Source organism: Ranitomeya imitator, chromosome 6 (genome assembly GCF_032444005.1).
Source record: "Ranitomeya imitator isolate aRanImi1 chromosome 6, aRanImi1.pri, whole genome shotgun sequence".
NCBI lineage: Eukaryota > Metazoa > Chordata > Amphibia > Anura > Dendrobatidae > Ranitomeya > Ranitomeya imitator.
Genome location: NC_091287.1, coordinates 471,852,010 through 471,866,641, shown reverse-complemented (window position 1 = coordinate 471,866,641; position 14,632 = coordinate 471,852,010). Strand labels below are relative to the sequence as shown.

The 14,632-nt window shown below is 45.2% G+C and overlaps 1 protein-coding gene across 2 annotated transcripts in view; it reads right to left on the bottom strand.

The window, feature by feature from the left end:
* CHMP4C (charged multivesicular body protein 4C) overlaps nucleotides 1-13,214 on the bottom strand; it is a 53,979-nt gene extending 40,765 nt beyond the window's left edge. The window contains exon 1 of one of the 2 annotated variants that reach the window (XM_069731536.1): nucleotides 12,716-13,214. In XM_069731536.1, the coding sequence (XP_069587637.1) occupies nucleotides 12,716-12,920 (205 nt within the window). In that variant the 5' untranslated portion in view covers nucleotides 12,921-13,214. The remainder of the gene's footprint in view (nucleotides 1-12,715) is intronic. The other variant, XM_069731537.1, reaches the window with a different exon arrangement.
* Between the last annotated feature and the right edge of the window lie 1,418 nt (nucleotides 13,215-14,632).

Genomic DNA, 14,632 nt, shown 5'->3' with positions numbered 1-14,632 from the left:
CAGGAGAAGGCTCAACGTTTCGCTAATCGCAGACGCCGTGTGGGTCCCCGACTTCGTGTTGGGGATCTGGTTTGGTTATCTTCTCGTCATATTCCTATGAAGGTTTCCTCTCCTAAGTTTAAACCTCGTTTCATTGGTCCGTATAGAATTTCTGAGGTTCTTAATCCTGTGTCTTTTCGTCTGACCCTCCCAGATTCTTTTTCCATACATAACGTATTCCATAGGTCATTGTTGCGGAGATACGTGGCACCTATGGTTCCATCTGTTGACCCTCCTGCCCCGGTTTTGGTGGAGGGGGAATTGGAGTATATTGTGGAGAAGATTTTGGATTCTCGTGTTTCAAGACGGAAACTCCAGTATCTGGTTAAATGGAAGGGTTATGCTCAGGAAGATAATTCCTGGGTTTTTGCCTCTGATGTCCATGCTCCCGATCTTGTTCGTGCCTTTCATGTGGCTCATCCTGGTCGGCCTGGGGGCTCTGGTGAGGGTTCGGTGACCCCTCCTCAAGGGGGGGGTACTGTTGTGAATTCTGTGGCAGAGCTCCCTCCTGTGGTCACAAGTGGTACTTCGGCTGATTCTCTCTGGGAGCTTCCGTTTGTGGAGGAAAGTGGTACTGCGGCTTCTGAGTTTCCTCCCTCAGGTGATCTGGTGAGGTCGTTAGGTGCTTCTCTACTTAACTCCACCTAATGCTTTGATCCATGCTTCCTGTCAATGTTCCAGTGTTGGACTTGTTTTTCCCTGGATCATTCCTGTGGCCTGCTGCTCTGCATAGCTAAGTTCTTCTTTGCTATTTGTTTGCTATTTTTTCTGTCCAGCTTGTCTAATTGTTTTGCTGGAAGCTCTGGGACGCAAAGGGTGTACCTCCGTGCCGTTAGTTCAGTACGGAGGGTCTTTTTGCCCCTTTGCGTGGTTTTCTTTAGGGTTTTGTGTAGACCGCAAAGTTATCTTTCCTATCCTCGCTCTGTTAAGAAAGTCGGGCCTCACTTTGCTGAATCTATTTCATCCCTACGTTTGTCTTTTCATCTTAACTCACAGTCATTATATGTGGGGGGCTGCCTTTTCCTTTGGGGTATTTCTCTGAGGCAAGGTAGGCTTATTTTCTATCTTCAGGCTAGTTAGTTTCTCAGGCTGTGCCGAGTTGCATAGGCAGAGTTAGGCGCAATCCACGGCTGCCTCTAGTGTTGTTTGGAGAGGATTAGGGATTGCGGTCTGCAGAGTTCCCACGTCTCAGAGCTCGTTCTATTATTTTGGGTTATTGTCAGATCACTGTATGTGCTCTGACCGCTATGTCCATTGTGATACTGAATTGCCTATCACAACAGCTGCCGCCATCTTCTGTTCCCAGGATGCATTGCGAAATTACCCAGATTACTTATCGGTCTCGCGAGACCGCTAAGTCTTCTGGGTAATTTCGCAATGCATCGCCAGGAACGGAAGATGGCGGCCGGCGCGAGCGGCTCAGCGGACTACAGAGGGTGAGAATAGCAGGTTTTTTGTTTTTTTATGATTTTTAACATTACATTTTTTACTATTGATGCCGCATAGGCATACAGGGACATACAGGGTTAATAGCAGCGGTTACGAAGTGCATTACCCGCGGCATAATGCGGTCCGTTACCGGCGGCATTAACCCTGTGTGAGCGGTGACTGGAGGGGAGTATGCGGGCGCCGGGCACTGACTGCGGGGAGTAAAGAGCGGCCATTTTCTTCCGGACTGTGCCCGTCGCTGATTGGTCGTGGCTGTTTTGCCGCAACCAATCAGCGACTTGGATTTCCATGACAGACAGAGGCAGCGACCACTGAATATCCATGACAGAAAGACAGACAGAAGGACAGACAGAAAGAGAGAAGTGACCCTTAGACAATTATATAGTAGATATATATATATATATATATATATATATATACTGTATGTATCGATTTCACATGCTGTTGTGCAAATGGAATAGACAACAGATGGAAATTATTGGCAATTATCAAGACACACTCAATAAAGGAGTGGTTCTGCAGGTGGAGACCACAGACCACATCTCAGTACCAATGCTTTCTGGCTGAAGTTTTGGTCACTTTTGAATGTTGGTTGTGCTTTCACACTCGTGGTAGCATGAGACGGACTCTACAACCAACACAAGTGGCTCAGGTAGTTCAGCTCATCTAGGATGGCACATCAATGCAAGCTGTGGCAAGGTTTGCTGTGTCTGTCAGCGTACTGTCCAGAGGCTGGAGGCGCCAGTACACCAGGAGACGTGGAGGGGGCGGTAGGAGGGCAACAACCCAGCAGCAGGACCGCTACCTTAGCCTTTGTGCAAGGAGGAACAGGAGGAGCACTGCCAGAGCCCTGCAAAATGACCTCCAGCAGAGGGAAAGGGAAAAGCCATGGATAAGACAGAGTGACCATGGATAAGTTCATGTCATCTGTCTTATCCATGGTTTTTCCCTTTTTTTTCTGTGCTATGTTGTGCATAAATATGTGATTCTTCAGAATTTGTTTTAGTCTTTGCCTGATGAAGAGACCTGTGTAGTCTCGAAAGCTTGCAATTTGTTACCATCTTTTCAGTTAGCCATTAAAGGTATCAACCACTGAGGACTCTCAATTCTAAATATTTTTCTATACTATGTGTAGACATTTATTTTATCTATTCTATTTTAACCTGTTGTTAGGGTTGGCGGAATGCACCGAATATATATATGAGACAGTTGGCGCGTTCGCAACCCGAGGTCCACCATGCAGGAGAGAAACCTGCTGCTAGTAATAGGCGGTACTATATGGCGGTATTAGCGAACCCTGTTACTTCACATATTCGCTAGAATAACAAGATGCTGTGCCCTGTTAACCTCACAGAGGATCACAGCTACCAAACAGAGCAAAACTGTGGTCATGCAGTTAGAATAGCAGACAAACAACTCCTCACCAGAGGTGCCGGTACTCTAGGGGCTTATTTCAGCCAAGGCCCTGAATCCAACATACAAACTCCTCACCGGAGGTGCCGGTATTCTAGGGGCTTATTTCAGCCAAACCCTGATCACATACAAGCACGACCACACTGGCACTGAGCTCTTTAACATTGGTTTGATACTAGTGCATGGCTGTGCGGCCATGCGAACCTTTTATAGTTTTAGCATTCAAGGAGCTTCCTAGTGGTCCAACAGGAACTGCTTCAGGACCTGCGCATGTGACCCCCGACCTCCAATGGGAGGTCGTCCCGTGGGCATGCCCAGTATGGGAAAAGCAGGACTTAGTCCCAGAAAGATCTGCTTGCTGCTGATCAGCACTAGCTACACAGGCACAGCCTGGAAGAACAGTAGTAACCAGTCGCCCAGTATCAGCCTGAGTCAGACGCTGGGACTGACGTCTCCGCTGAGCACGCTCCACTGTGGCTGGAGAAGAATGGGAGACCGCAGCGGAGATGGTTCGAGATCCCCCCTGTGCAGAGGCGGAAACTCGACACCTAACACCTGTCAGTGTGATTTTACATTGCACCACACTGAATTGCCGCCTTTTCTAAAGGACACCGGTGCGTATTTCTCGCAAGTCACACTGATGGTCCGTCTGGTGTGCGAGTTTTTCTAGACTTTCATTGGAGAGACTCGGCCGATATACGGTGCAAATCACAACATGCTGGGATTTCACTCGCACGTATAATACGGCCGAGAAAAAAAAACGATGATGGGAGCTGCCCCATAGATTAACATTAGTCAGAGTGCTATGCGATTTTTTATCTCATAGCACTCGCCCGTATTATACGGTAGTGTGACTCCGGCCTTAGGGTACCGTCACACTATAACATTTCGATCGCTACGACGGTACGATTCGTGACGTTCCAGCGATATCGTTACGATATCGCTGTGTCTGACACGCAGCAGCGATCAGGGATCCTGCTGAGAATCGTACGTCGTAGCAGATCGTATGGAACTTTCTTTCATCGCTGGATCTCCCGCTGTCATCGCTAGATCGGTGTGTGTGACACCGATCTAGCGATCTAGCGATGCGATCCAGCGATGCGTTCGCTTGTAACCAGGGTAAACATCGGGTAACTAAGCGCAGGACCGCGCTTAGTTACCCGATGTTTACCCTGGTTACAAGCGTTAAACTAAAAAAAAACAAACAGCACATACTTACATTCTGGTGTCCGTCAGGTCCCTTGCCGTCTGCTTCCCGCACTGTGACTGCCGGCCGTAAAGTGAAAGCAGAGCACAGCGGCTGTGCTTTCACTTTCACTTTACGGCCGGCAGTCACTGAGTGCGAGAAGCAGACTGCAAGGGACCTGACGGACACCAGAATGTAAGTATGTGCTGTTTGTTTTTTTTTAGTTTAACGCTTGTAACCAGGGTAAACATCGGGTAACTAAGCGCGGTCCTGCGCTTAGTTACCCGATGTTTACCCTGGTTACCCAGGGACCCCGCCATCGTTGGTCGCTGGAGAGCTGTCTGTGTGACAGCTCCCCAGCAACCACACTACGATTTACCTACGATCACGGCCAGGTCATATCGCTGGTCGTGATCGTAGGTAAATCGTATAGTGTGACGGTACCCTTAGGCTGTTGTTAAAGGGAACATGTCACCCCGTTTTTTGAGATTGAGCTATAAATACTGTTAAATAGGGCCTGCGCTGTGCGTTACTATAGTGTATGTAGTGTACCCCGATTCCCCATGTATGCTGAGAAATACATTACCAAAGTCGCCGTTTTCGCCTGTCAATCAGGCTGGTCTGGTCAGGTGGGCGTGTTCACAGCGCTCTTTTCTTCTCCAGCTTTCCGTTGGTGGCGTAGTGGTGTGCGCATGTCCAGAGTTCCGACTTCCCTGCGCCCACGTGAAGACACAGCGCGCGATCTGCGCTGTTATTCCATTGCATTGGTGGGGGCGGCCATCTTCCTGGGGCCGCGCGTGCGCAGATGGAGTGCTCTGCTGCACGGGGCTTCAGGAAAATGGCCGCGGGCAGCCGCGCGTGCGCATTAGAGATCGCGGCGGCCATTTTCCCAAAGCCGAGATGCAAACTCGGCTTTGGGAAAATGGCCGCCGCGATCTCTAATGCGCACGCGCGGCTGCCCGCGGCCATTTTCCTGAAGCCCCGTGCAGCAGAGCACTCCATCTGCGCACGCGCGGCCACAGGAAGATGGCCGCCCCCACCGATGCAAGGAATTACAGCGCAGATCGCGCGCTGTGTCTTCACGTGGGCGCAGGGAAGTCGGAACTCTGGACATGCGCACACCACTACGGCACCAACGGAAAGCTGGGGAAGAAAAGAGCGCTGTGAACACGCCCACCTGACCAGACCAGCCTGATTGACAGGCGAAAACGGCGACTTTGGTAATGTATTTCTCAGCATACATGGGGAATCGGGGTACACTACATACACTATAGTAACACACAGCGCAGGCCCTATTTAACAGTATTTATAGCTCAATCTCAAAAAACGGGGTGACAGGTTCCCTTTAAGGCACAATTTAAAGAATGGATGGGTGTGATGAGTCATATATTTTTTTTACATCATGTGAACGGCTAGGTCTGAGTCATTAACTTGTCACCTGGTTGCACTATGGGAAGAAGGCAAGTTGTAAAAAATAATGTGATGTTCTGTGCAATGTTCTGCTACCAAACCTAGTGTTCATACATTTATGTAGTTGATACTTGGTTTCATACACCCTGCCAAAACATTTACAGATCAAGTACGGTATACCTCCTCATGTCAAGTCTACGCCCTAATGCTTTCAGCAGGATAATGCCGCCCAGCCACACTGAGACAATTGACTAGCAATCACTTGACAAACGGTGTTGACTTGGGTCTGAGATCTGAGAATCCGGAAGCTATCTACCATCTTTAGGATCTGTTGGATCTGTTGGAAAAAGAATCTGATCAAGATTTAATTTAACATCTGCCAGATCCTTCACCAAGAGGTCAAAATAGTTTTGACAAAAAAAGCCTACACAATGTTTATATGTTGGTTTAAATTTATGGCTGATCAGTACATTTGGTGCTTTTGGTCAAAAAGTTATTAGAGGTTGGTTCCCCAGATACACATGTACTTACAGTGGGTGTGGAAATTATCCAGACCCTTTTAATATTTTCACTCTTTGTTTCATTGTAGCCATTTGGTAAATTAAAAAAAAATCTTTTTGGTCTCATTAATGTACACTCTGCACCCCATCTTGACTTAAAAAAAAACAAATATAGAAATTTTTGCAGATTTAATAAAAAAGAAAAACTGAAATATTACATGGTCATAAGTATTCAGACCCTTTGCTCAGACACTCATATTTAAGTCACATGCTGTCCATTTCCTTGTGATCCTCCTTGAGATGGTTCTACTCCTTCATGGAGGCCAGCTGTGTTTAAACTGATAGGACTTGATTTGGAAAGGCACACACCTGTCTATATAAGACCTCACAGCTCACAGTGCATGTCAGACCAAATGAGAATCATGAGGTCAAAGGAACTGGCCAAGGAGCTCAGAGACAGTATTGTGGCAAGGCACAGATCTAGCAAAGGTTACAATTTCTGCAGTACTCAACGTACCTAAGAGAACAGTGGCCTACATAATCCTTAAATGGAAGAAGTTTGGGACCACCAGAAGTCTTCCTAGACCTGGCCGTCCAGCCAAGCTGAGCCTTGAGAGAAGAGCCTTGGTGAGAGAGGTACAGAAGAACCCCAAGATCACTGTGGCTGAGCTGCAGAGATGCAGTAAGGAGATGGGAGAAAGTTCCACAAAATCAACTATCACTGCAGCTTTCCACCAGTCGGGCCTTTATGGCAGAGTGGCCGAATGGAAGCCTCTCTCTTCTCAGTGCAAGACATATGAAAGCCCGCACAGTGCTTGCTAAAAAACACAATAAGGACTCCCAGACTAGGGGAAATAAAATTCTCTGGTCTGATGAGACGAAAATAGACCATTTTTGTGATAATTCTAAGCAGTATGTGTGAGGAAAACCAGGCACTGCTCATCACCTGAACAATACAATCCCAACAGTGAAACGTGGTGGCAGCATCCTGCTATGGGGGAGTTTTTCAGCTGCAGGGACAGGACAACTGGTTGTCTTTGAAGGAAACATGAATGCAGCCAAGTACAGAGATATCCTGGATGAAAACCTCTTCCAGAGTACTCTGTACCTCAAACTTGGCCGAAGGTTCACCTTCCAACAAGACAATGACCTTGCAATTTTTGAATCAGCATGAGAAAATAATCGCAGATGTGATATGTCCAATAATTCACGACTGTCCGATAAAACATCGGAGACCTCTCGGCCGTGTTTAACGCTTGTGTGAGCAAGGCCTCAATGAGATATCAGCAGGGAATTTACGTTTTATTTGAGTTAGGGCTTGTTAAGGAAAAACAAACAACACATTCTACATACAGTTACATGAAAAAGTTTGGGCACCCCTATTAATCTTAAGCTTAATGTTTTATAAAAATTGTTTTTTTGCAACAGCTATTTCAGTTTCATATATCTACCGTATATACTCGAGTATAAGCCGAGATTTTCAGCCTAAATTTTTGGGCTGAAAGTGCCCCTCTCGGCTTATACTCGAGTCAAGGTGGGTGGCAGGGTCGGCGGGTGAGGGGGAGAGGGTGCTGAGGCATACTTACCTGCTTCCAGCGATCCTGGCGCTCCCCGCCTGTCCCACGGTCTTCGGTGCTGCAGCTTTTCCCCTGTTCAGCGGTCACGTGGGACCGCTCATTAGAGAAATGAATAGGCGGCTCCACCTCTCATAGGGGTGGAGCCGCCTATTCATTTCTCTTATCAGCGGTAACGGTGACCGCTGATAGAGGAAGAAGCTGCGGCACCGAAGACCAGCTGTGCGGGAGAAGGAGCCGGACACCGGGACCAGGTAAGTATCGCATATTCACCTGTCCGAGTTCCAGCCGCCGGGCGTCGCTCCATCTTCCCGGCGTCGCTCCATCTTCCCGGCGTCTCTCTGCTCTGACTGTTCAGGTCAGAGGGCGCGATGACGCATATAGTGTGAGCGCCGCCCTCTGCCTGATCAGTTAGAGCGGAGAGACGCCGGGACCGGACGCCGGGAGCTGCAAGCAAGAAAGGTGAATATGGCGTTTTTTTTTTTATTGCAGCAGCAGCAGCAGCGGCACAGATTTATGTGGAGCATCTATGGGGAAATATGAACGGTGCAGAGCACTATATGGGGCACAGCTATGGGGAAATATGAACGGTGCAGAGCACTATATGGGGCACAGCTATGGGGAAATATGAACGGTGCAGAGCACTATATGGGGCACAGCTATGGGGAAATATGAACTGTGCAGAGCACTATATCGCAGTGCTATGGGGAAATATGAACTGTGCAGAGCACTATATGGCAGAGCTATGGGGCAATATGAACGGTGCAGAGCACTATATGGCACAGCTATGGGGAAATATGAACGGTGCAGAGCACTATATGGCAGAGCTATGGGGCAATATGAACGGTGCAGAGCACTATATGGCAGAGCTATGGGGCAATATGAACGGTGCAGAGCACTATATGGCACAGCTATGGGGAAATATGAACGGTGCAGAGCACTATATGGCACAGCTATGGGGAAATATGAACGGTGCAGAGCACTATATGGCACAGCTATGGGGCAAGAATGATCTATTTTTATTTTTGAAATTCACCGGTAGCTCCTGCATTTTCCACCCTAGGCTTATACTCGAGTCAATAAGTTTTCCCAGTTTTTTGTGGCAAAATTAGGGGGGTCGGCTTATACTCGGGTCGGCTTACACTCGAGTATATACGGTAATAACTGTTGGACACAGTAATGTTTCTGCCTTGAAATGAGGTTTATTGTACTAACAGAAAATGTGCAATCTGCATTCAAACAAAATTTGACAGGTGCATAAGTATGGGCACCCTTATCATTTTCTTGTTTTAAATACTCCTACCTACTTTTTACTAACTTACTAAAGCACTTTTTTTGGTTTTCTAACCTCACTGAGCGTTGATCTTCATAGCCAGGTGTATGCAATCATGAGAAAAGCTACTTAAAGTGGCCACTTGCAAGTTGTTCTCCTGTTTGAATCTCCTCTGAAGAGTGGCATCATGGGCTCCTCAAAACAACTGTCTAATGATCTGAAAAAAGATTATTCAACATAGTTGTTCAGGGGAAGGATACAAAAAGCTGTCTCAGAGATTTAACCTGTCAATTTCCACTGTGAGGAACATAGTAAGGAAATGGAAGAAACACAGGTACAGTTCTTGTTAAGGCCAGAAGTGGCAGGCCAAGAAAAACATCAGAAAGGCAGAGAAGAAGAATGGTGAGTCAAGGACAATCCTCAGACCACCTCCAGAGAGCTGCAGCATCAACTTGCTGCAGATGGTGTCACTGTGCATCGGTCAACTATACAACGCACTTTGCACAAGGAGAAGCTGTATGGGAGAGTGATAAGAAGCCGTTTCTGCAAGCACACCACAAACAGAGTCGGCTGAGGTATGCAAAAGCACATTTGGAGAAGCCAATTTCTTTTTGGAAGAAGGTCCTGTGGACTGATGAAACCAAGATTGAGTTGTTTGGTCATGCAAAAAGGCTTTATGCATGGCGGCCAAAAAACACAGCATTCCAAGAAAAACACTTTCTACCCACAGTAAAATTTGGTGGAGTTTCCATCATGCTTTGGGGCTGTGTGGCCAATGCCGGCACCGGGAATCTTGTTAAAGTTGAGGGACACATGGATTCCTCTCAGTATCAGCAGATTCTTGACAATAATGTTCATGAATCAGTGACAAAGTTGAAGTTACACAGGGGATGGATCTTTCAGCAAGACAATGATCCAAAACACCGCTCCGAATCCACTCAGACATTCATGCAGAGGAGCAATTACACTGTTCTGGAATGGCCATCCCAGTCCCCAGACCTGAATATCATTGAACTTCTGTGGGATCGTTTGAAGAGGGCTGTCCATGCTCGGCGACCATCTAACTTAACTGAACTGGAATTGTTTTGTAAAGAGGAATGGTCAAAAATACCTTCATCCAGGCTCCAGGAACTCATTAAACGCTACAGGAAGCGACTAGACTAGGCTGTTATTTTTGCAAAAGGAGGATCTACTAAATATTAAAGGGAACCTGTCACCCCGTTTTTTGAGATTGAGCTATAAATACTGTTAAATAGGGCCTGCGCTGTGCGTTACTATAGTGTATGTAGTGTACCCCGATTCCCCATGTATGCTGAGAAATACATTACCAAAGTCGCCGTTTTCGCCTGTCAATCAGGCTGGTCTGGTCAGGTGGGCGTGTTCACAGCGCTCTTTTCTTCCCCAGCTTTCCGTTGGTGGCGTAGTGGTGTGCGCATGTCCAGAGTTCCGACTTCCCTGCGCCCACGTGAAGACACAGCGCGCGATCTGCGCTGTAATCCCTTGCATCGGTGGGGGCGGCCATCTTCCTGGGGCCGCGCGTGCGCAGATGGAGTGCTCTGCTGCACGGGGCTTCAGGAAAATGGCCGCGGGCAGCCGCGCGTGCGCATTAGAGATCGCGGCGGCCATTTTCCCAAAGCCGAGATGCAAACTCGGCTTTGGGAAAATGGCCGCCGCGATCTCTAATGCGCACGCGCGTTTTCCTGAAGCCCCGTGCAGCAGAGTACTCCATCTGCGCACGCGCGGCCACAGGAAGATGGCCGCCCCCACGGATGCAAGGGATTACAGCGCAGATCGCGCGCTGTGTCTTCACGTGGGCGCAGGGAAGTCGGAACTCTGGACATGCGCACACCACTACGCCACCAACGGAAAGCTGGGGAAGAAAAGAGCGCTGTGAACACGCCCACCTGACCAGACCAACCTGATTGACAGGCGAAAACGGCGACTTTGGTAATGTATTTCTCAGCATACATGGGGAATCAGGGTACACTACATACACTATAGTAACACACAGCGCAGGCCCTATTTAACAGTATTTATAGCTCAATCTCAAAAAACGGGGTGACAGGTTCCCTTTAATGTCACTTTTCTGGTGGGGTGCCCATACTTATGCACCTGTCAAATTTTGTTTGAATGCAGATTGCACATTTTCTGTTAGTACAATAAACCTCATTTCAAGGCAGAAACATTACTGTTGTCCAACAGTTATTAGATATATGAAACTGAAATAGCTGTTGCAAAAAAAACAATTTTTATAAAACATTAAGCTTAAGATTAATAGGGGTGCCCAAACTTTTTCATATAACTGTACATAAAAAAATTAAACAGATTTCTAAAATTGCATTCACATGGTAGGTTTTTTTCTCATTGCGTTTTTTTTCTATCTGTTTAAAAAAATAAAAAATGAAACATGCCAATTTTTTTCCAGAATGTTTACTGCAGTTTTTCTTCATTAAGATTAAAATGGCTTAGCACCAAAAACTGCATAAAAAACACATAAAAATGCACCAACAATATGTGTAATTTATGCTCTGGTTTTCAGGCCATAGCCTGCGTTTTGCAATGCTAAATATGAACATAACCTACAAGAGATTTCCCCACAATGACAACTTGACAGGAGGAAAGGACAATGAAAATGCAATTTATCCTGAATTTTCATGTTACACAGGAGGCATTCTACACACCTTTGAGTACAATGATAGGGATACAAATCTTTAGTATCAGTGGTTTTAGGTTTCCACCTACATAGACAAAACACGAGTTCCCTTACTCCAGGATACTATTCCACTACCCAATTCTTTAGCAAGGCATATCCATTAATAATCCATTAGAAGACATTCATGTATTGAAACCCTTAGCCCATGTACATTGAAGACGATGTTGTTATGCTGTAATGTCTATTGTCTGTACAAGTCCCCTCTATAATGTAAAGCGCTGCGGAATATGTTGGCGCTATATAAATAAAATTATTATTATTTATTATTATTATGTTTCTCCCAGCAGAGGTTATGAAGCGTAACTGTAGTGCAATGACTATAATCACACAGTTATTATAATAGAAGGAAAACAAGGCACGCCTTTCCTGCTTGGGCCTAAGAATAGACCTGGATCTTAAGTGTGATGTTTTCTTAGAAGTCCCTGGGTTTACTTAACCCCATGTTCTTCTGAGGAACATTTTTATTATATAAGAGTTAATTAAGAAAAATTCCAATATGACAAAATAAAGGAATAAATTAGCTAATAAATCAATAAACCAGCTTGATTATCAAGATTTTCAGAATATTGTTTTTCCACCTGGAATGAATATAATTTATCATAAAAAAAATTAAAACTAGAAAAATACAAAACAACCTGTAATAAAGTTTTATTTGTCCTTTTTATTTTTTTGTAAGAACCCAGTATATAAATGATAAAGGCCACCATAATAACTCCAACTTATTTCCCGGCTTTTCTAGATTCCTTAAAGGCAAATTTTCCTAGTTAGGTAGTAAAACATCTCACAGTAGATCTGCCTGACTAGGAATATCAAGATATATAAGTCTACACTATGAGAAAGCCCGTAAAGAAGCCTTTTGGAGATTGTAATGGGCACTGTAATAGTTGTCATCATACTTTACCAAAAACAGTCTTAATTAAAAATGATCTGAACAGATCAATAACTAGACTGAGAGAAGACCACAACTCAAAGAAAAGGATGTTACAGGTTGAGGCTTTGGGTTTTTAGGTTCAGAAATATTAGTCTAATTCAGGAAATAATCTTAGATAGAGTTGATAGAAGGTGATAAAGAGGTTTTCTAACCTATACATGTGATATTTACTAAAGATGAGACCTCAGACAGGTCAGGGTTAGGGTTCAGCCATGTCCTCCTCTTACCTCTCTTGTCTTTGGTCCCGTGCCTCCTCGCTGTAGCAAGCTCATGTTCTATTTTCTTTTCCAAGTACTCCTGTTTTTTGGTTAACATTTCCTCAGTTTCTCGGAGCCTGAATAAAGCTTCCTGAGGACTCGGACCCCCTTTACGACTTTTTGAAGAGGAACCAGATCCTCCAGATGACTTGAAAAGCTTGGAGATCTTACTCATTGTTGTATCTGATGTTCTGACTCGTCCCAGTTAGGAATATTTATCCAGTGAGATCCTTCACAATGAGCTCTGAATGCCGAGAAAAATTCACAGATCTGATCTCGTAGTCAGACACCTGTCATTTCCTGTCAAGTAAAACTTGAATGGCAACTTCCAGCAGACTAACCTGGGATACTGGGTGGGGCGAGTAAGAAAATAGTCAAGTGACTGATTACGTAGACGAATACCTGGCAGATCATATGACACCTTGCTAATAGCCCATAGTGACTGACAGATGGGAGTTTCCTTCATTCCCTGCAGCACAGAATATGCCATAAAAAGAGACAATAATAAACATTCAGATATGAGATTCAGAATTGTATTTAAGGGACAATTCAGCCTGTTATTCTAAGGCTATATTCAAATGTTCAGTATTTGGTCAGTATTTTACCTCAGTATTTGTAAGCCAAAACCAGGAGCGGAACAATCAGAGGAAAAGTATAACAGAAACACGTCACCACTTCTGTATTTTTCCCCCACTCCTGGTTTGGGCTTACAAATACTGATGTAAAAAACATGTGCATGTGGCCCTTGCGATAGACCACTAATATTAGATCAGTGAGGGTCCCACTATCAGCCCCCTTTCCGACTAGCTGTTTGTAGGGACTGTGCTACTCGTGTGTGTGCTGTAGCCTCTTCAATGTTCACAGCAGCTTGCAAGCTGGTTCATTCAAACCCAAACTTTACCAACCATTCAAGAAATTGCACCGGTGTGTTCTATTGAAGTGGACAAGACAGTATCTTGCATCACTAATGTGAAAAGTATGGAGCAGACAAGGAGGATACAAGATGTAAACATGCAGCACTTGCACTTATAGGTCCTACGTGGGACTGTTTTTAGTTGACACTGTGGACAATTCAATAATTTATCATTAGCCCCTGAACACAGGTTTTTTTTAGTGTGAGGCCTTCTTAAGGGAATGCACCTTTTGTTCTACATTCTGTCCATGTGCAAAACATAGCACAAAGACCAATGTAAAAGAATTTCCTAATTTTTATATGGATTGAGTCTCCCTTTTTCATATGAGACTTACCCGTAGAACGCAATGGGTGGCTAAAAACTGGATGCCATAATGATACCATTTAGACAGAATGCGTTTTGAACAAATACAGTGGCATGTAAAAAAAAAAAGTTTGGGCACCCCTGGTCAAAATTACTGTTACTGATAATAGTTGAACATGAAATGATCTCTAAAAAGCTCAAAAAGTTAAAGATGACACATTTCCTTTGTATTTTATGTTATAATAATAATAATAATTTTTAATATTATTATTATTTTATGTTATGTTTCAAAAAGGAAAGTTGGCAGATGCAAAAGTCGTCTGTACTTTCCTGGATGACTAGGCCTAAAGTTTGTTCTTTCTTTACACCGCATTTCTGATTTTCGAGGTATGAGGGTATGTGCAAAAGATCAGTAAACGCTGTGGGTTGGACGCTACATACTTGTGCAGCGTCCAAATGTTACAGCATAGTGGATAGGGTTTCAAGAAATCCCATGCCCGCTATGAGTCTACATTCACCTGTGGTCCTCTCGTGGAGACGGACATGCGGCACGTCTCTCTAGACTGCAGCATGTCAATTTCTCTTGCAGAGACATGCTGTGCACAAGCACAGCTCAGACTTCCAGATGACACTCCGATCCATCACTCTCCTGTCGGGCCAGACACATGGT